This window comes from Barbus barbus (assembly GCF_936440315.1).
Source record: "Barbus barbus genome assembly, chromosome: 34".
Lineage (NCBI taxonomy): Eukaryota > Metazoa > Chordata > Actinopteri > Cypriniformes > Cyprinidae > Barbus > Barbus barbus.
In genome coordinates, this window is record NC_136762.1 from 9373934 (window position 1) to 9396637 (window position 22704).

At 37.2% G+C, this 22704-nt stretch overlaps 1 protein-coding gene across 17 annotated transcripts in view; it reads left to right on the top strand.

Annotated features, from left to right (window-relative positions):
* LOC306853891 (RNA-binding protein Musashi homolog 2-like) overlaps positions 1 to 22704 on the top strand; it is a 274331-nt gene that overhangs the window by 1150 nt on the left and 250477 nt on the right. For all 17 annotated transcript variants that reach the window (XR_013782779.1, XM_079391568.1, XM_079391569.1 and 14 more), the window contains exons 4-5: positions 984 to 1068; positions 5742 to 5783. Coding sequence is in view for 16 of the 17 variants with exons in the window: in XM_079391568.1 (XP_079247694.1) it covers positions 984 to 1068; positions 5742 to 5783 (127 nt within the window). In the remaining variant the exon portion in view is untranslated. The remainder of the gene's footprint in view (positions 1 to 983; positions 1069 to 5741; positions 5784 to 22704) is intronic.

Genomic DNA, 22704 nt, shown 5'->3' on the forward strand with positions numbered 1-22704 from the left:
CCCCGCTGTCAGATTGAGAGATTTTACACTGTACTCTAGCGTCTTCATTTGCATATTCATGAGGATTAAAACGTTTATTGGAGGCTTACAGCACGCGACATGTTTTAATATCAGTAGAAATGTCGCTATGCAATGTACATCTTCTGAAATGTACCGCAAAAATACATCGTTTCCCTCAAACATTTTAATTAAACTGCGCGTGAAAGTTTCTGCGACTGTACAATGCTTATGAATATTAATGAGGTAAGCGCCGGAGCAGTATATGATTGGTTGTCTGTTGCTAAACATATATGTAGCAGAATTTCATAACGGACGGTTAAAAAGCGCTGCTGAACGCCTTTCAAATAACAAGTTTATAACGTTTCTTAACCTAAGGTTATAACTGGCCTTTACCCAGTGTTTAATCCAAGACGTTAACTCAGGATTATGTGTCTTTGACAGACTGTATTTCTAAGGTAACACGTTATGCAAATGTTTATCTGAAATGTTTTGTCAACCAAGTTCTTGCTAAATAATATGATGGGGTGGAAATATTAAAGGGATATTTCACACTGAAATGAAAATTCGGTCATTATTTATTCAGTGAAACACAAAAGGAATTGTTTGGGACTGATAGTTTCAGTCACCATTCACTTTTATTTGCACCCCCCTCCCATTACATTACAATGAAAGTGAATGGTGACTGAAGCTGTCATTCTACACATTCTTTAATGTTCCTCAGACAAATGAAAGTCATACGGGTTTGGAATGACATGAGGCTGAGCAAATGATGACAGAATTTCCATTTTTGTAACGCTCTTGTCCTTGACGCACTATATTTCTAAGATAACATGTTATTGAAAATGTTATAGATAGCAAAGTTCATGTAGCGTTCAATAATAGAATAGAATGGATTTGTTAACAAGCTTACCAGTCAAACATGTGTAACTCATCGCTGTCGGCTCCTAATGTATGTCTGTGTTTTTGTTTGTTTTGTTTTCCAGGGGATTTGGCTTCGTTACGTTTGTGGATGCGGCCAGTGTAGATAAGGTCCTAGCTCAACCTCACCACGAATTAGACTCAAAGACGGTAAGTTCCCTTCTATTTGCGTTTACATTTTGTGAAGTGCTGTTTAAACATGCTTGTATCTGTGACATTCAGTGGTGAAAAGACACGCGTCTCCCTATCATATCCCTTCCCGGGTCGAGGCACTCCAAGGCATTTGTCATTGTACCACACACACAACAGCGGGGCACTTGACATTAATAAGTAGCTGGATAATTAGTCCTGTCTTCCTCACATGCCTCAACAGGTTTTAACCCCTTGCTTGCCAAACAGGGACTGGGGAACAAAGGGTTAAATCTCATTGAGGTATGGGGGAAAGAAGGAACTAATTACCTGCGGCGTTGTTCTATCGTGACTCCAGCTGTGTTCAGCGCCTCTTGTGACATAAGACTTGCAGTGTATGACGTAGTGTTTTGCACTCTTGTTCCTGATTGAATTTTCCAGACAGAACTCTGAATGTTGTTCAGGGCAAGAATGCATTTTGGATGCATGTATAAGTTCATTGTAAACCTTGCTGACTAGAAATGTTTTACATGCATGATTTACATGGTAAACTAATTTGATCACTTTCGTTTCTTTTTGTGTTTTCATAGTATATTTAGGCTTATGTTGATACTTTGTCATTTGTGGTGCAGGTTAGTGTGTTTACTGGTGCACACTTTTCCATTATTATGCATTTAAGTATTATGCATTCAGTTTATTTCCTAATGTGTCATTATTTTAATTTTTCTTATTTATTTTTCAGTTGTTTTATTCATGCCTGGAGTTTGCTGTTGTTTCAACATTTAAAAGGTGCTTGTAATATGAAAACTTGAAGTAAACTTAGTATGTACTAAGATTTTCATGGAATTTTTTTTAAAATAAAGATTCTAATTTTTAAAAAGATTTTGAAGTGTGTTTTTACCTGTATGATTATTATAATATATTAAACCAGTTATAGTATAGCATTTTTATTTATATTATATTTTATTTTGAATAACATTTTATTTATATTATAGTATTCATATTATAACCTTTTATATAGTTTGGATTCTTCCATAGCATTTTTATTTAGGGTTAGGAGTAATATTTGGAAAATATTGTGTATTTATATTATTTTACATTGGCCATGTAAATATGCAAACTGAGTCATACATATATTTCTCTCAGCAAGAAATAGGTTTGCCTCATTCAACCTAAACTAAATCCAAGAAGAAATACATTTAGATTTTTGTGTGACAGTGAACCTCAGGATAAGCAGACGCTGTACCAGTAAAGTTAATGTGGATTCTATTTTCTTTTTTTTTTATGTATAAAGTCATCTTTCCTGTTTGTAGATGCAGTTGCTAGTTACCTGTAGGAGTCCAGAGTGAAAGAGCCTATTATTTGTGATAGCTAGGGTGTGGACAAATACCGCCTTCACTGACTTATTTTAATGGATGCCCTGTTGCTGCAAGTTCATATCAAGAGACGGACTGTATTTAAAGGCATTCACAGAGGTTCATAGCTTCCCTCAGGAGTTTTGTGGCTAATACTTCTCTTCCAGAACACTGCGTATTGCCATTCCCAGTGCTTTCCATTTAAAAAATGTTTAATGTGTAGTTCTGTGATAAGATGGGGTTAGAATTATTTTTCTGTTTGTAGGTGAGTAGGCAGTTTGCTGGCAACACTGTTGTGTATATGTTTCGTTAAACATACACCCTTTCAAATAAAAATTAAAGTTGCAAGATAAATTGAAATAATTTCTAAAAATATATACAAATAAGGGCGGATGTATTTTAATATTGAAAACATTTTATTTAACATTATCATTTTATCGTAATAATGTGTATGTGTAAAGATGTAAAACACCAAACTAAACTGATTAGATTAGATCAGGTGGCTAATTTGGTCAACAGCAGATTAACCTGTTAAACTGTTTATTACCCATTACTGGGTAATAAAGATTACTGATGATTTTTTACGCAAATCCAGCAATTGGGCAAATATTAATTTTGAATCATAATTTAGCACAGCAGGTGAATATTCGCCACCTCTCTTGGTTCCGTGCCCTAAATCTGTTAGAAATACAGGTGTGCTATTCATTATGTCTCTCTGCCAGTTTGGCATTGACTGATGTAAGCCAAAATGCCTTCAGGAGTGAGAACATTTCTGTCTGATTAATAAAATAATATAACATTGTACATGTCAGTGTTGCACTAGTCGAAAAACTTGTAATTCGGACATCAAAAGTGGGCCGATTTGATTACATAATCATGGCACACGTGTGTAATTCAAGTATTTTTAGTAAAAAGTGGGTCAAGGTTTGACGTTTCAAATGCTCTTGAATGGCTGAGGAAAAAAAAGAAAAGAAAGCTAGCGTTAGCAGTGATGTATACAGGATTGAGAGCGATTGAGATCATGTGGACAGTAGCGGCTGGTGCTAAAGCAGGGATTACTGAGCTCTGGGTAGTGATGTCATCGTCAGGGTTGGGGTGGCTGTGTCATGACTCTGGGGTTTCAGCTCCAACTGGAGAGCAGGAGCCGTGAGGAAGTTGCACCGGTGAAGGTTTAAGAACAAATTTAAATTGCCAGTGCAGTTGAAAGCGCTTACTTTTGATGTCTATAATAGAAGAATTATTACTATTATTAAATATTACTGCTTTAAAAAGATCAAGACTTGATCTTTACCTCGTCGTCACGTTTCCTTTGGCCTTTATTTCCTAGGCTTATTCCATTTTATTTTTATTTTTGCCGTTTGCAGATTTATATATATTTTTGCATATGTATTTACAACTTGCAATAATTTTAATGTAACATATATATTCATATTCATATAAGATTTTATACATTTGCATTTTATATGAATGTTATTACAGATTGACAATATTTGAGTACTAATATATTCAGTTGGCTTATTTAGAAATAAATTAATTACCTGCTTTATTTAAGACTTTAGAAGTACCTGCGGTGTCATCTTTCAATACAGACACCTACGTTTTTATTGCATTTTCTATTTTCCACTTTTTTGCAATTTCCTGTCCAATCTTTTTGTCACATTTGAAGAGTGCAAATGGACCAAAGAAAACATGTACAGAGATATTCTTGACACACTTGTTTCACATTTGATTAAAAGCTGTGTAATCTGCAAATCTGAAAGCCTAGGGTGAGAATTGCATTGTGTATTGACAACTGAAAGACTGTTGCCGGTTTCTCTAAAAGCAATCTGTTTTAGATTAAACACTTTTCTGGATGAATTAAAGTATAACACAACAGCATCATTTCCCACCAGAAAGTTGTATTTATTTATTTATTTTTGCTGTACATATTGCAATTCTGTTCAGGTCAAATTAATTTACCAGGAGACCCCCTCCTTCATATACCACCAAAACATGTTTATTACGCAGCCCCCCCCTTGCATGCTGCCACATCTCACAATTCTGCTTTTCTTTTTCTTACCATTTATAAGAAGTGACAAAGCATTCAGACATGCGGTACATTCAAGAGCAATATAGCACTAATGGATCTTTTTCCCTTGAGTTATTTTTCCATTTAATGAGAGTGCAGAGGCAAGTCTTTGAACTGTTTTTGTTCTTGCATGCATGATTATCTACCGTCCTATCCTTCTAGTGCTCTGGCTGCCCAAGCTTTTGGCCTGTGTGCTAAAAAGAGGGACTGTTGTTTTAGTCTACGACTGTTTAAATGACCAAAGCAAACATCTTTCTCAACAGCAAGTCGGCCAGGAACTCACTTATTTTGCTATGTAAAATCTTTATTTGAGTGTTTAAAATAAATGTGATGTTCACTAATATGAAGTCTAACAAGCCAGCTATTGGAAATCAATAATACACGTTTATCATTAATGACACAATCTATTAAAATGATTTTTTCCCCCTTATAGCATTAGAATCATACATATTTTGCTGTATTAAAAATGTATGATGCAAAGATCAATAAGAGAGAAAAAAAACGTTTTGATTGCAGTTGACGTATTTATGTTGTTAATTTATCCTCCTGTGGAATTTGTTATTATTAATATCCTGGATGAATCGTTACGCTGGTTCAGAACATCAGTGGTTTATGTAAATAAAAAATGCTCTTAATCACAATGTGTGTGAAACTGTTTCATTTGTAATATAATAAAATCAAATAACATAGCTTTTCTAACCAATAAACCTTGTGATGCCCAGTCACATGCCAAAATGCATTATAGGCCGAGCAGTAACCCCTCGTGCAGTGTGGTACAGCAGAGGAGAGAGTCACCCATAATAATGCTAATCCCTCAGGGGGGAAGGAGGTTGTGGATTTATTGATCTAATGCCCTGTCTTGATTCTCCGCAAATCTACAGCTCTCACTAAAACACCTCCTGCCATGTCGACCTGACCTCCCCGAGGCCCCGAGCACTTCTTCGCGAGTCTTTGAATTATCTCCGGTGTGTTATATAATGCCACCTGTTTATTTATGTTGTAATCGAGTAATTATGCTCTAACCTGTGTAAGGTTTTATTCGATTTTGTCATACACAGGCCTCATGCAACCAGCGTGTAATAACTAGGCGAGATTACACATGAGACATGGAGCATTGCATCATGATTAATGCTATACTATCCATGAAGGTTATCGAGTAGTCGCAGCACATTGCCGGCTTTTTCTAATATTTTCTAATTTTCCTCTTCACGTAACAGTATCACAAGCTCAGTTTTCTCATATTTCTTTCTCTTCTTCCTTGTCTCATTTAGATTGATCCTAAAGTTGCCTTTCCAAGACGCGCTCAACCCAAGGTAAGAGCTGTTTGCTTTTGCTCTCTCATGCCGAGTCACTTTACATTTGCAAGTCTGCTGTGTATTTGTTAATAGTGTGAGAGGGCGAATGTTTTTCGCTGAATTTGGCCTTTGATAGAGCAGAGTTGAGTTGAAGTTGTAGCTGTGATGTTACGTTATGGTCTGTTGCAGTCTGGCTGGTGTTATTTTCCAGGCTAACTATGACTTCTCTGTGTCATAGTACAAGGAGAGACTGTTTAATTGTTGTTTCAAATGTGAGGAATTCAGATTTTTTTTTTTAATTAGCATGGCTGGGGATGAACTCAAAGAACTATCACGGAGAAAATATTGAATTATCGCTGCCTTGTTGAGCGTGAAGGTTGAATTTTTTTTTCTTCCCTTTTTGGGGGGCATGAGGTGGGGTGCTGATTAACTTACCTTTTTTAGCATCGCTGCTTGCATGTAAGATGATTAGAAAGGAATTTTTTTTTTATTATAAAAAAAAAAAAACTAAAGGAGAATTTTGCCCTCAGCTGTGGAATTCAGAGCATGAAATCCCTCGTTTGAATCTAGTCTCAACAAGAAAATTTTCTTTGTATAGCCATGTGTGTGTGTTTTTATGGTATCTAATGTCCTGCTTTTGTGAGCCATGCTGGCAACGAACTTCCGACAGCCTCTTCACTTCAGACTGCGCTGTCAGCCAGATGGTCTGTGCCCCAGATTTTGTGTCTGCCATGCAGCCGTTGCTTGGCCTCTCAGGCAGAGATGGGACGGCCCCCCTGGCTCAGCTACGGGCCACCAGCACTTTCACCCAAGAGGAAAGGTGCACCGATCTGAGATCAGCCTAGGTGTTTTCTTTTATAATGGATGCGGAACAGGACGGCAGACGGTCCTTGATCAGAGCAGGCTGGGGAGGAGGGCTCGTGGGGTGACAGGTGTCCATTGCACACTTGTCTGGCTAATTGATATAAAGAACTTTTTTGCTTCATCCAGAGCTCATTGGAGGAGAAAAGGTGCACTCTTTTTCTCGCTCTCGCGCACATACACATGCCAGCGAGGCCGATCCAAATGCAGGCCGCAGGGCCCCGGGCCCAATGCTGTTTCTTGGCTCGAGTTGGACACGGGATGAATAGTAGTATTAATACGGCCAGGCTCCAGTAGCAGTTAGACTGCAGCCCTGTGGATGTTTGCTCAAAGCCAGGCACATTGACAAATAATACCTTTAATGCAAATACATTATTATTCCCATGTCCTGTTAATAGGCTAGGCATTATTGCGCCATCAGACGTTGCCAAGAGTTAGCCCTATCTGACCCTACACTTAGATTTAAGAGCAAACCAGCAGTGGATAAACATGAAGATCCAAATGGAAAACTAAGGAAACAAAAGATCAGCCCTCTGAATAGCCATTCTGTCCTCTACATGCGACGATAGAGCAGTTTTTTATCACCCAACAAAAGCACTAAAAGGGAGTGGGGATTTGTTTTTGCAATGATTTTGTTAAACCGCGCAGAAGTTTACCACAGGCGGAGGGCGAGATTGCTTTTTCGCCGTATTTGTGATTGGGCTTGTTGTTTCACACTATTTTTCCCCAACACGGCTCTGCATGTCCCGACAAGATTTTAATTGGGATTGAGGCCACTTTTGGAAGCGAATGGATTTTCACAGGTCTGATATCGCCCTCCGAGAAAACTGTTATTTTCATCAACCCTAAGGCTGCATAATCCTTCCAATCAAGTTACCGACGCTTCACCAGCTGCTGTAGTGCGGTTTTAACAAGCCTCTAGGTGCAGTAAGGCGATGGACGATCATCTGTATGTGATGGGCCATTTGTTTGCTGCTGATTCTTGTCCTTTATCATTGATCATGTTTGGAGGCCGCTCCATCGCCAGTTCCTAATTTAGTAAGCTTGTATTTATCTTCAAGACATTTGTGTTACGAAGCGCTGCATTCCCAAATAATTAATTTCAAAGCTATTTTGTCCTTCAATAGGTTCATTGATTAGAGGACAAATTTTGAAAATTCATATTGTTGCAAATAACTGGATTACAGTGTTGGGGAACTGTAGCTTGTCTCCTTTATTTAAAGTACTTCAATTACAGTCAAGTTACTTTTTTCAAAATGTATTTACATAATTAAATTTATGTGAAATTATTGTAATAAATATTGTAATGGTATTTTGTATGCTGTTAGAAAATAAGATGGATAATTCTGTACATGGGTTCTAGTGACCTGGCAAATCTTCTTTTTTTTTTTTTTTGAGTCTGGTAATGCTTCAAATGAGCGATAGGGCAAGTGCGTTTGCATATGAGCTACTAACTACTGCCACGCTACTAAAAAATTGTAGTTAAATGATTTTAGTTACCGGTAAATATTTTATTTAATGGTATTTTAGCAGCCCTGCTTGTTCCTCAACACTGGTAACACTTTATTAGGTCTGCAACAACTAATCGCTAAAATATCATCGACAACGATTCTCATTATCGATTAGTTGGGTCTGCCCACAGTGAACGTCCAACTTCAGCCAGTCACGTCAAAATGCTGCTCTGAATAACGCATTTCTATGGACAAAATGCATCTAAAAATAGTGGAGGAAACGGAATGAGATGATGCGGGAGAAGTAAGTGATCTGCTGCCCAAAACATGAGAATTCTTTATTTTAAGCTTTAAGCTAACTTAATGCATTAGTGTAATGGCTTGCCCTGTCAGGCGCTTTGACAGATGCGTTTGCATCCTCAGCGCAAAAACGTTCAGTTTACGGTCATATCCTTATCTGTAAATGTCACAAATTCACTCAAGCATTTCCATTTTTGCGCAAAGGCCCGTCCTGACAGTCTGTGTTAAGTTTAAATTTTTACTGAATGAGCGCCGGCGCGTGCACTTGTGTCAGACAGACAAAACACAGTAGAGAGGGAGATATTCAGATATTTAATATTCAGCACAAAAACATTCATTGTGCTGTAATATCTGTTGTTGTATATTAAAATTAGGTTTAAAAGTCAACATGTAGTGCACGTATTTTATGAGTAGGAACTGTAAAAGGGATAACTGCGTGTAATTGTCTGAATATAAATATCAGGCGCTTCATAGGCTCCTTTTAAAGAATAAAGAAATAAGACGTGACTGTGATCAAAGTGAACGCGTTCCTGCAGAACATTCCTCTTACCGGTTGGTTAAAACTGAGTTTGTGTTTTTATTCGTCTTTATTATTATTTAAATTTTTTACGTAGAGATTTAAAACTAGGCTATATTCACTAGCCGATATACAGTACAGTGCTTAACAAATTTATTAAAATAAATTTAAGTAAGGTTTTAAAAAAATTATGTAAGGTTTGTGCCACTGCTGCTCTCTATATTGGTGATTTACCAAAATATATATTTTTTTAGCTTTCTGTATTGGTTAGTCCTTCAATATGCATAAGCTCTTTAGTAACAGCAGGCTATTTGTAATGCTATAATATAATTATTGCTGTCATCTAAGAAAGAAAAGCAGAAAAAAGCGCTTTTTGGTGTTTTTTTTTTTCAGATACCCAATTACAGTCAAAAAGTACATAAACAATACCAGCAAGAATGCAAGGTGTTGTGAAAGCCATGCATTTTTGTTATTATGTGGATAAATACTATTTAGTTGTTTGTTTGTTATTTTCCCAATAAATAACATTTTTATATTTAAACAGTTTTTTGACAGATTCCTAAAATATTTTAGTTTTCTCTTTATTATGACAGGTGGTCTAGTAAATTAAGCACTGTATGTTTTCATATCATTCAGTTGGCACGTTTGTTTGAAGGACATTGGGCAGAATGTGGATGTGTTTTTTGTCAGTAAAAAAAGAAAAGAAAAGTTTTTTTTTTTTTTTTTTTTTTATCAGATTAATCAAAAAATAAAAATCTGCCAACTAATCGATTATCAAAATAATCGTTAGTTGCAGCCCTACACTTTAAAGTTACTTACTTGACGATGTTGTATCCTAAAATGCCTTGAAGACTCGAATGCAGCCGTTTATGATTCCAATTTGTGCCTGTAGGCATACGCGTGTGAAGTGCAGACGTTGATGCGGGAGAGGTGGGTCTGACTCCGGGCTACTTTTACACTGTTGCCGCGGATTATAATGAAAGTTAGTGGTTCTAAATACACAGTAAACCATGGCTTCATGGGTTTTTTGCTGTAATTTATTTTTGGTTTTGTGCTGGTATTGGTATATTTTGCATGCTAGTGATAGGAATCTTATCCCTTGAATTGGTTATTGAATTGTGACGTAGCAAACCGAGGGCTGTTTCAAACAGCGTTTCTGGGACAGCCTTTGCAAAACTACAGTTTTAAGGAGAAAATACTCAGCAATGGTTTTGATTAATGGATTGGCACATGGTTTGTCTAAAAGCATTTTAAAAACACCACATAGACAAATAACAAACATAACAAACTTGATTTTCACTAGAGGGGGACTTGACTAATTATTAATAATAATAATAATAATAATAATAACAACAACAACATCTACAATAATAATAACATTAATAAAAATAAATAAAAATGGGTAATTGAGTATGGCTACAAATATTTACACTAAAGTTAGGGTATTTAGTTCAGTATGATATATCGGTAATTATGTTATTAGTTACGTCTTTAGATGGTTTCAGTTTTCATAATGCTTCAACTGATGCTTTATCGTTATATTTTATCATGCATGCACTATTGATCTTTAAGGCTATATTGATTCATTTTGGTTAATGTTATAAGAAATTGGGTAACACTTTATTTTAGGGTCTCCTAACTAGTTGCTTATTAGCATGCATATCACTATATTAGCCATTTATTAGTAGTAATTAAGCACATATTAATGCCTTATTCTACATGACCTTATTCTACATCCCTAATCCTACCCAATACCTAAACTTAACAACTACCTTACTAACTATTAATAAGCAGCAAATTAGGAATTTATTGAGGGAAAAGTCATAGTTAATAGTGAATAAGTGTTCCCTATTCTAAAGTGTTACCCACTTCAGTATAGGGGCCAATTTTCATTATTAACTAGTTGCTTATTTGCATGCCTATTATTAACATATTCACTGTTTATTAGCACTTATAAACCACAGATTCTGCATGACCATATTCTACATCCCTACTCCTACCCAATACCTAAACTTAACAACTACCTTACTGACTAGGGGTGGCACGATACATGTATTCGTACCGAACCGTCACGGTACGGGCATCTCGGTTCGGTGCATGAGGCCTTACAACGAATATAGGCAATTCACCTCCAATCCACAAGGGGGCGCCCGCAGCAATGCAGCGCTGTTTGATAACCGCCAGCAGAAGAACAGCGAATGCCATGAGTTGCGCACTTGAAAACAAAGCCCCCTAGACAGTGACCATGTGCTGATTCTGAATGCATCTCTCACATAGACTGACAAAGGAGTATACTTTAAAGGCTTGTGCACTCAACTGTTTGCGAAATGGAGCTTTGAGCTCGTGTATCCTACCTCTCTCATTCGGCACAAATCCAAATATTCCATAATATTTCCGTATTTGCGATGTAACGTATCTGACTGCTAAACTATTATTTATTATGTAAATTATAGGCTTTATACTTCAGTTGCGTTCCAACGGTTACACAGAGGCGGGTGCACTGACGTTTGTATTTTATTTTGATAAAGTACCAACTTTAGCAATGCTGGAACTGATGTGTTTTGTGCGTGTGACGCGATCATTTCAACAGTTTCCTTATACCAGCAGAATCAACTTTAAACACTTATCTTAATAATGCATCACTGTATAAAGGTCTGCTTTTATTTGTGTACACTCACAGTGAAAACAAAACATTGTGGTTTTATAAAATAAAGAAAACAAATAGGATGTTGCTTTCTGCCATTTGAGTTTCCTTTCTGTGAACAAATTAAGCGTGTCACAAAAATGAACTGAAACTCAGCATAGGCTGTTACGTGTCGCACTGTCCACTAGTTTATCTGTTAAGTAAATCGGATATATTTCAAGAATGTATTCCTTGTATGTATATGTACTGCAGATTATATATATAATGTAATATAATATTTAGTATTACTACTGTACTACTCTGTTCAAAATAAATGAAAAGAAACTGAGCATAGTAGATTTGTTGTTTTTTTTTTTCCATTTGTATCGAACCATGACCCCGAATCGAGGTACTTACCGAACCGTTACATCTGTGTATCATGCCACCCCTATTACTAACTAATAATAACCAGCAAATTAGGAGTTTGAGGCAAAAGTCATAGTTAATGGTTTGTTAATGGCAAGAATTGGACCTTAAAATAAAGTGTGACCAGAAATTGTTACCAGTAATATGTCTGGATAAAGGATGTTATATTGTATTCATTTCGAATCTGTCAAAGGTTTTGCCTGACTGAGTGTCTTTTGGGACACTTGGTAGGTTAGGGGAACTAGTTTGAATGGCTGTTTATATGCAGTTCCAAATCTTGAGTGTGGACATTACCAGCCGAATCTGCCCCCTGGGCTTTCGTTCCCTGCCTCTGGCTGCCAGCCTCTGGTTTTTCTGCCATTTAAAAGATTGTGTAATTTTTGCTGACACTAGTTCAAAACACTGCTAGACACTGCATAATGAGTTTGCATTCAAAGCTCAGAGCAGTCACCTTCGGGTCCTTAAACTTGATTTCACAGGGGTCTCACCAATCTTTGCCAAGCCAGTGGCTATAATCAGTCTAATGAGTGACATTATCTACAAAAATGGGAGCTATGCTTGAAGTATAGCCATGTTAAAAGGCCCAGCACACAACATAATGCGATCCTTCAGTTCCAGCAACACAACACGTAACCAGCCTGAGTGGAGATGTCCTGGCATTTACTGCCCATAAGTGCTGTCAAAACAATGCCTGAACAAAAGCTACATTCCCAGTTCTCTCATTTCCCGCAAACCGCCTAGCAAGGGACTGGCAGAAGAGCGAGAGAGCGCTTGTTGGAGCTGAAATTGAGTTTACCCTTGTATTTTTTTTTATTTCACTTCCATTCTACATTGTATGGTGCTGTTTTTCCTCTCACTCTCCTTCCCTCCTTCTCGCTCTCTTTGTCAGTTTTTGAGTGTGTAAAAATATTTGCACCTAGTGTACTGCGAAACAGCGAAGCTGTCGGGTCCTGTGGTGCGGGCTCTTGGGGAGAGGCACACGACTAAGTGTGAAAACTCCAGGCCAAGTTTTTAATGAAGTCCAAAAGGTGGTGCCGTGTGAAGTGCCGAAACCACCTCTCGGCGATCGTTTTCTCACTCACTGGGAGAGAAGAGTGTCACCGAGAGCCCACTGACTCCAAACAACCCCGGCGCCAATTAAAAAGCCCGGCTAACGCACAGCTCAATCCAACTTCACAGACTCTGTTGATCGCCTCTTTCATTTCCGCCACCATAGTTCTTTGCTGACAGCTTGGCAAAGCAGCCCCTTCTCTCTTTTGAATTTTCTGCAGGTGCTGAGAAAACAGATTTGATAAAAGGGCCTTGGTTAAATCTGTTGTTGGTAGATTTGTGTGGCTTGCTGTAAACATTACATGGAAGTTCCATGAAACGTTTTGATGCAAGGAACAACAAAAGAAAAAAAAAAGGTTGTGGATTGAGAGACAGAGAGAGAGAGAGAGAGAAAGACAGAAAATGCAGATCATAGTTCTCCTTGCATCAGGGCTGTGGATTTTGACTAGAATTGTACCTGCCATTTATTTCTTGAAATTTCAGTAGTGTTATTAACTAGCAAATTTGCATTTGCATAGTTTCCTTTGTGAACACACAGTTATATAAAAGTTGTTCATACTGTAGAATATATATATATATATTATTATTATTATTATATTATTATTGTATATTATTTTATTATTTTGTTTTTTTACACAGTGTTTACATTGTCAGTTGCTCTGATTAGTATATTATTGCTGCACCCTTCATTGTTGGTGAGTGACATTTATAGTGGATCCCATTTTTGTTGTTGTTGTCAATGCTTTTTTTAACAGCTATGAATGCATACCAGACATACTTGTGGTATTCTAATAATTAAACAATTTGAGCATGCAATTATGTATGATTTAATTTCTAATTGGTATGAGAAGCTAGCTGAATGCAGAATAACATCTTGTTTTTAAAAGGTAAAGCCATTCTTTACACATTCAAGGGTTGTCTGGTAAATTTCTTGTCTCTGAAGTAGTCTCAGTTCAGTGTGGGTAGGAATGCTAAAAATAAGCATTTTCTTATATACACTACTGTTCAAATGTTTGGGGTCAGTAAGAGCTTCAACAAGGGTGCATTTATTTGATCAAAAATATAGTAAAACTGTAATATTTTAAAATTCATAACTGCTTTATATTTTAATATATTTAAAAATGTAATTTACATTATAATTTACTAATGTAATTTATTTTCAGCAGCCATTTCTCTTCAGTGTCACATGATTCAGAAATAATTCTAATATACTGATTTGGTGCTCAAGAATAATTTAATAAAAGGGATGTAACGATATCAAAATCTCACAATACGATAATATCGCGATATGAAGTCCACAAAAAAAAAAGAAAAGAACAATTGGAAACAAATGAAAATGTTGTACATTTAATTATTCTATCTAATGTATTTTGATAATTCAAAATTAAGAGCTCCAACCCATGTTCTTAACTAAGAAAACTTAAGCCAGAAAAAAAGTCAGTGAATTGACTTGTACCTGAACTTTAAAGGAGACTCAGCCCTCTTTTAATTTGTGATACACTGTCTCAGTCTAAATTACATTCACACTGGTGTTTTAGGAAGCCAAACCAATTAGAATATAATAAAAACACCAATAATGACAGTAATGGCCATATATTGTAATACAGTTGCACTGTAAAATAAATAAATGAATATTTCATAGGTATTTCATTTTTGCTGTACACTATAGTAGGGAAATTGCAATACTTCTTTCCTAATTCCTACACTTGAAAGAGATATTTTGAATTTGGACTGCAGTAACGTTACCCATATAAACCGCTAGCTGTTTGCAATTTTGACACTAATGAGGAGAACAGGCATGCAGGAAAGGGAAGGAAACAAGCTCTTCTGGACATGACCATTGACAAAACCCCTTTAAGATCTCACCACTCGCTGCTATCTTTCCCAAGACCCCCCCCCCCCCCCCCCCCCCCCCCAACACACACACCTCCCCACATGGCGCTTTGGTGCTTTTCCTTTGATTTGTTTTGATTAGCAGGATGTGAGTGATCTAATTAAATCCTGTTCTGTAGAGAATGGCAACACTTTTCACATCGAGCCAAAACAACAGAGAATAGACTGAGATAGGGGTCAAGATAAATTCTGCAGTTGCAAATTTGAATCTAATGGTGTCTGTGGTTGAACTTGTTGTACAGACATGATGAGGGTGAAATTTTCGTGCCAAATGTTAATATTTTTCTCTTCTGGTTTTTAAAATTAGTGTAAGCACCTTTTACTGGGCATTTGTTGAAAGAAAAATCATTAATTTCATGCTTCTGTTCACATAATTTTCGCTCATATTTAATTTTTTAAAAGATTTTCAAGCTCTATTTTGTGCCATTTTTGTGGAAAATGGTAGCAAATATTTGTGTTGACTGTTGTGTTGTTCTTCCTTCCTCATTTGTTCAGGCTCACTGCCTATTCAGAAGTAAACTGATACACACAGGCCTTTCACAAATGGCCCTAATCAATAGCAAATCGCTTTGTCTTTCTTTTGTAACTATGAATGTTAAGTAAAAAGTTAATTTTCTGTGTAGCTGCTGTTGTATACAGTGGCTTGGTGCCAGCTCTAAAAACACATGATTTTTCTTAGGTGATATTCCTCTCCCAGTCGCACCGTGACATTAACTGAGTAGAAAGAGTAGCAATAACACAAAGGGTGTTGTGTTCTGCCTTCCAGCTAAAGACACCATGTGAGCTGAACCAAATGTATTTTTTGACCCTTTCTAACGCCAGTGTACAGTGTATTTGATTTCTGATTGGTTGGTCATGTCTCATTTCTCTTTTTATACCTGGTGTTTAGATTTTGTGTCAGTGTATATTGATGTCAGATAATGTTCCATCTGTGTTACTGGATGACCTAATTCCGCTGATTTTTGGCATTTTTATTAGAATTAGTGTTTGCCAATAAGTTTTTCTGTTAGGCCTATTAATGTTGGAGGTGATACTTTTATTTTGTTGGTGCTAAGGAAACCTGCATAATTCTTTTTAACTAATAGTGGTATCAAAGAACAGAATCAAAAAGAAATTGGCATCTAAATTAGAAATGTTTGTTTAAAAAAAAATTATTATTCAATTATTTTAAATTTTTTAAAAAAATATTACTTTTGATTACAATTTATATTTAGTTAAAGTTCAATAAAGATAAAGGTCATTTTTAAAATGAGTTTTTCCATGTTTTGTTTTATTTTACTGTCGTCTTGTTTTATTTTAATGCTTCTTTGAATTAAATTCTGTTATGATCATATATATCATGTTTAAACTAGCATTCTTGTTTTACATATTTAGAAATTTAGTGCTGATCTCCCACAATGGATATTAATACCAGGTGTAAAAAGGGAGTTCTGATTGACTTGTCATTCCTTGCCTGTTCCTGTGCTTAGAAATCTGTAGATTTTGAGGCACAGGTTGCACACATTACTGTCTTCATTACATTTGCTTTCTCAGCCCTTAGTTTTATTCGATTTTGATAAAACTCTTGAAAAATAAGACAATACGGTATTACTTCAGGCCAGCTTTGACTTTGCCTTGGGCTGTCAGGCCTGGAAGCATGTCAACAGCGCAGACAGGTTATTACACTGTGACAAACTCAGTACGGAGCATCCCGCAGCTTTCATTTAGGGTTTCTCACAGAGTGGAAGGCTGCCAAGTCTGCCAGAACCCTTGTAGGAGAAGACAAGCTTCCAAATCCGCCCAGTCGACGCTGCGGCGTGCTTCTCTTTGATGCTGCGGTTACCTGCCGTGTCCTATGCACAGTACTGATGTAGCACCGAGGCTATCGGCCCACACACTCCACCCTCTGACAGCCGAACTCTGTGCTGCTGCCTGCTGGCTCTCGCTGTCTTTCCCTGTCTGAGACCTCATACGAACCTGCCTGCTGCATGGAGGGTAGGAGATTTGCAGCTTTGCAACTGGTATGTAATCACTATCAGCTTTAACAGCCTGTTTTTTGTGCTGTCGGTAGAGATGCACACATTTTGGCCAATATAGAAGAATCCATTTTAAAAATCTGTACTATTTTTCTTTAAAAAAAAAACTCACTGTGGTAGTCTTTAGGTAATTTTAGTCATTGCAACATTGATTTGATTTAGATTTATAAGCATTTGATTTGATTTTGATCAGTCAAAATTTTGCTTAAAATTTTCCCTTAGTCATGCTACAACAATTATGCAAAATAATTTTAAGTTAAAATATTTGCTCTAACAGATATATGTTGAAACTTGACACCACTCTGTAGATTCCAAAAATGAACATTTTTACCCAGACCTGATGGTATGATACCAATAAAATTAAACAAGTCACTAGGATCTGCTGATAACCAGTGTGGTCCCGTATATCATGCATTTCTAATTGTCTGCCAGGAAAAGCACATATTGCATGTTTTTGACCTTGATGCACAGACTGCAGTCAAACACATTTTTCTCCCTGCGTTGTTACTACTTTGACTTGTCGGATATTGACATTTCTGACTCTGTGGAAGCTGTGCTCGCCTCGTTCACTGTCCGCTTCTCTCTGGGTGTTTGTGAAATGAGCGGTCTGTGCAATCAGTGCAGTGTTGTTGGACTCGTTGAAGCTCCTCTGACCCACCGTGTGTATGTCCTTGTTCAATGATTGTCCTTCAGTTCACTGCAGTGCTCAGCTCCTCTCCTTCACACTGCTCGGCCACTTATCTGACCAGGTGGCTGATATGTTTTCTTTTCTCTTTCTCTTCATTTCTCCCCTTTTTTTCTCGCTCATTGTTTTTAGCATCCTACTGCAAGGGCACCTTTTATTTTTTTATTTTTTGTACTTTCCTCTCAGGAACACTTGCCCTCTTTCGATGCCTTTTCGTCACTCTCCATCTCTTTCTTTTGTCCCTCACACATGCAGTACACAAACCACTTCAGTTTACAGGGATGACAAAATTTGTACCTTAGAGAACTGGTTATGTGTCAGGACATCAGATGGAAACCCAACACAATGCCAAAATTGTTTATTATACAAATGTAATGTTAATGAAATTGTGTTTATGTTGCCATGAACTGCATAGGCCCTACAAATTGCAAAATTATTAACATTTAAAATGGCTGAATTGGAAAATTGGCTATTTTGGTTTCTAAATGTCTCTTGAATTTCAATAGTTTCATGGTCAAGCCAGTAATTCACCACAAAACAGATTGTGGTCTGCTCAAATTACTTTATCCTCTTTTGAGTGAACCTGTATAAAATATAGTCTGGATCATATTTCCTTTTACCTTCCGTAATTTTGTTCATGGTTTTTGAAGATAAGGACATGCCAAGAAACCTGTCCGTGTTGATAGTTGTATAATTTGGCTAGTTTTTACCAAGTAATAGATATACTGTAGACTGTACTGTTTTATCAGATGTACACCAATTTTTCCATTTTCGCCTTGCTTTTAAATTGGTTTATGTTACCATCTGAACTATGGTTAAATCTTAGTGAGGTCCCTATTTAGCCCTGCAAAAGGTACAAAAAGGTATTAATATGCTCATCCGGATCTCTGTGGTTTGTCCCGTGTGGCAGGTCAGGGAAGCAGGAGCATCTTTAGCTGCAGTGTGTGTACGGCTGTCAGGCCCAGGCCTTTTTTATTGGCGCCGAATGTGACAAGAGATGGACACCCCCCTCAGAAGCGACGCCTACTTCGGTTGCATTTTCTCCGCCCTCTGGTTAGCTGGAGCCTTTGCTACCGCATGATAAATCTGATGCTAAATTTAGAGGCCGTTTTTCTCGCACTGAGAGAGAGATTACTGGCAAAGAGAGAGTGAAAGACAAAGTAAGAGAGTGTGTTTATGAGTGTCGCAGGCTTGCTATCCACAACAAATCCATTTGCAAAGAGACGTGTTTTTTTTTTCCTCATGAGGGCTATTGTTGTCACTGATTTTCCATTGTGTGATTTATTGGCTGTTATTTTTACTGTGTATTGTTGCTTTATTTAGTTCACTTCTATTTAGGAGGACAGAGTGTTGGCCAGGCCTTTATAAAATGCATTTTTCCTTTGCAAATCCTATCAGGGAGTTCAATTACACCTTGTCTTCTTTAAAAAAGACAACGTCAAAGAGGCTTTTTGTAACTATTTGATTCCAGTTTTTCACATTTGTCCTTTTAGTTGACTTTTGCTGTATATACGATTGAACTAACCTTTAATCTCGCATGCCCAGGTTTACTAAGCATTTTTTTCTTTTACTTGTTTGTTTGGCAGTAGTGGCGGTGCAGTTATGTAACGGTGAACTTGCAAAAGGCTGGGCTGCATATGCAGACACAATCCCTACTTCAGGATTTAGCTTATCCCGTTCACTACGCAAGTCCCTGAGAAACCACTTACCACTTTGATTTTCCACGCTACTGCTGTGGGATTTCATTTGATCTTTAAAAGCAGATGGCATACCAGCTATATCTAAGAACAAAACAAGTGCCATCTTCCTTTCATATTGACCAAAGACACAAATACACTTAGCGTTGCACGTAAGGCACTGCACGAATCGAAGCATCAAACGAAATTAGCCTTGAGCGCGACTGGTTAGCAACAGCTGTTAGCTTCAGCAGACGCACGCTAGGCTTTTGATGTAGCGAGAGAGGGTAAAGGGCGATGCTGGGTCTCTCTGAAGTATGCAGGGAGATGGGAACTTGCTGGAGACGTTTCCAATGCTGATACAGCTGAAACAACAGAAGGGACAGTACGTTTGAGAGGACTGACCTGCTTTACTCCCATTTTGCTACACCGATGCCAAAACAAACTCGCACCTTTTCAAGACTCAGTCAGTGTGCTGTGCTCTAATTCACAGGTGTCTCGGCTGACCTATTTCATATCATGCTGTGCACGGCCGCAGTTCTTTCAAGGGATTGTTCACCCAAAAATTAAAATCTGTCATAGTTTGCTTTCCATAAGGTTTTTCTAAAGCTGCATGACTTTTTTTTTTGCAACACAAAAGGAGTCATCTTGAATATGTTTATGTATATTTGATGAAAAATACAGGAAAACAGTAACATTTGTGAAATATTATTGCTATTTAAAATAACTTTTTTTTTTCTTGTAATGTGTTTTAAAATATAATTTATTTCTGTAATTGCAAAGCTGAATTTTCAGCAGTTATTACTCCACTTTTCAGTGCCACATGATCCTTTAGAAATCTTAATACGCTGATTTAGTGCTCAAGAAACATTTCTCATCAATGAAATAAAAGATCATCATTAAATAATGACAATTAAATAAAAGATCATTTGAAATAAAAAATCTGTTTATCAGTTTTAACCAATTTAATGCATCCTTGCTTAAAAAAACAAACAGAAACAAAACTTACTGACCCCAAATATTTGAATGGTAGTGTATTAAATATAAATAAATTTATATTTACAATTAATACTGCCCCTGATGACAAATTTCATTTTCGACTGGAAGAATGAAGTCGCACCTTTATGGCAGTGATGTTTTTGATCACTGAGGTTTTTGCCCCACATGGCTTCGAATATGACATGAACTATCTTATTTGAAACTAGCAGAGCTCAAACGATCCCTTATTCAGCAGCAGATTTTTATTTGGAATTCTCAGCCCAACTGTCATCACATTTTCCTCTCGGTTTTTAAAATAAATCTCTTGTAGGCCCTCTCCTCTGGTGAACTTACGGAGGCCCATTAGGAGTGTCTCGCTGTTGGAGTTGCAAATGGTGCAGGCTTTTATTTTTGGCCCTGTCCTGGCTGATGTGTTCTGTTCTGAGACCGCTAGCTCTAAGATATTGATAGGTTTCGCTCTCTCTCACTCACGCTCCAAAACACAACAACACATACAAACTCACACATGCATTTGTGTTATAGGCAAATATTAATCAGAATTTTTTTCTTCACTGATTTTGTATTTGCATTTAAACATTACAAACTGTGTATTAATACAGATAGATGGATAATACAGTTAGTCAAATATAATCATCATACTTGAGTGCTTTAAATGACCAATTTTATGATAGATGTTGTGAATAAAAATGTAAACACTTGTGAGGGGCATATTTGTTATTAATAGTATGGACATCATAGCTAAAATTTAGCGCTGTGGCACAAAGGTCCAAGTGTTGTGCTTTCCAGCAGCACTAATTACTCAAAGACCCTGATGCAGTGATACAATAAATCACAATCATTTATCTGTGGCTAGTGTCTGTGATGAATAATTAAGCTAGTTATTAGTTAAATGAACAGCACATTAATTACCCATAGGCCTCCGTCGTTAAAGGTTGCGTCTCGCTGAATATGAAGGTAGCTCTTGGGTGGCGGTTTCTTTGATATTGACGTATTATATCTGAAGCTTGTGTTCTAGACTTCGGGTCTTTAACCTCCTCGGTTAGAGGAGTTCACAGTGAAACGTGCGGCTTGTTGGTAATCGACAGAATAATTGGCAATCAATTATGAATGAAACAGAGCCTCTGAACATAGGCCTGCCCATCTCTACATCAAATTTTAATTATCATTCACAAGCGTGAAAGTCCAGTGGAAATCTCTTGATATGTTCCGCAGGGTGTTACAGTGGCTGACCTTGCAGTCCTTGGGGTCTCAGAGATTCATGACTCGGTTTTGCCTTGTGATGACCTGTAGACCATCTTAACAATAAATGGTTTATTAAGTCAAGCTTGTTTCTGAGAGCTCTGTACCTCATACAAACCCTGTGCTACCGACCTCTTGTAAATTTAAATAAAATAGGGTGTTTTTGGCTTGTAGTCCATTCCTGTTATCTTCCATATTCTGGAAATATGTGTTTGTACATATAAGGGATGCGCAGTGTATTGGTATCAATCTGTTATCGGCTGATATGAGATTTTTTTTAATATTATATTTATCTATTTATTTTTTGTATCAGTGGATGGATGTTTAATTGTGCATGTGCATTTCCTCAAAATTTACTATTTATTTATTTATGCAGAAATGTATTGACCCCCCCCCCCCCCCCCCCCAATATAATTGCAAGCATCAATTCAATTTTGTCATGCTGCATTTTAAACTAAGGGTTTTTGGATGTTTAAATGATGAAGGTGCTTTGATATGTCCTATCCCAGCTTCCTGTTTGAATAGGAAGTCTCAACACAAGAATTGTATATTATACAGGCTGTTTTTGCCCAAGTTATCAAATGCCAGAATATTTTTTTTTCTCTTTTGCCTGTTGGTAGAGACACACCTACATCCATAAGCCTGAAATGCCGAAACGAAAAAGCAGTTAATAATGTAATATAGGAGGAGACCTGAAGGTGATAGAGTGGTCTGCTCAATTCTTTGCCAGTTCTCTGGGCCTGGAGGTGTATAATATCAACTCCCTGCAGTGCACATGGGTCATGTGACCCTGGTTGCTACGTTACTGTGTTCGACTGCAGGCATACTCCCCTAATGGGAAGACCCTTGGAGCAGATAAGTGCCGCATCAAGTCAGTTAACAATCAAAGCTGGATCCCGAGATTATAAGCCAAGTTCCGAAATCACAAAGTCTGAATGTGGAGGATACGCTTAATAGTGTTAAATGTGAGAAGGAATGGCGAATGTACACTTGGCTCAAGTCAGAGTGGTTTCTTAAATAATAACAGCATTAAAGGAATCGCATCATCATTCTAAAGCGATCATAAGAGCCATTTTAGCTCCTAGTAATGCTGAGATATGACACCCATACCGGGAAGTCCTCAGTGGATGGTCAATGCATTGTGTGTAATGGGAAAGTTATGAGGATAAATGTCTGTGAAAGAGTGGGCTAGTGCTGGAGAATA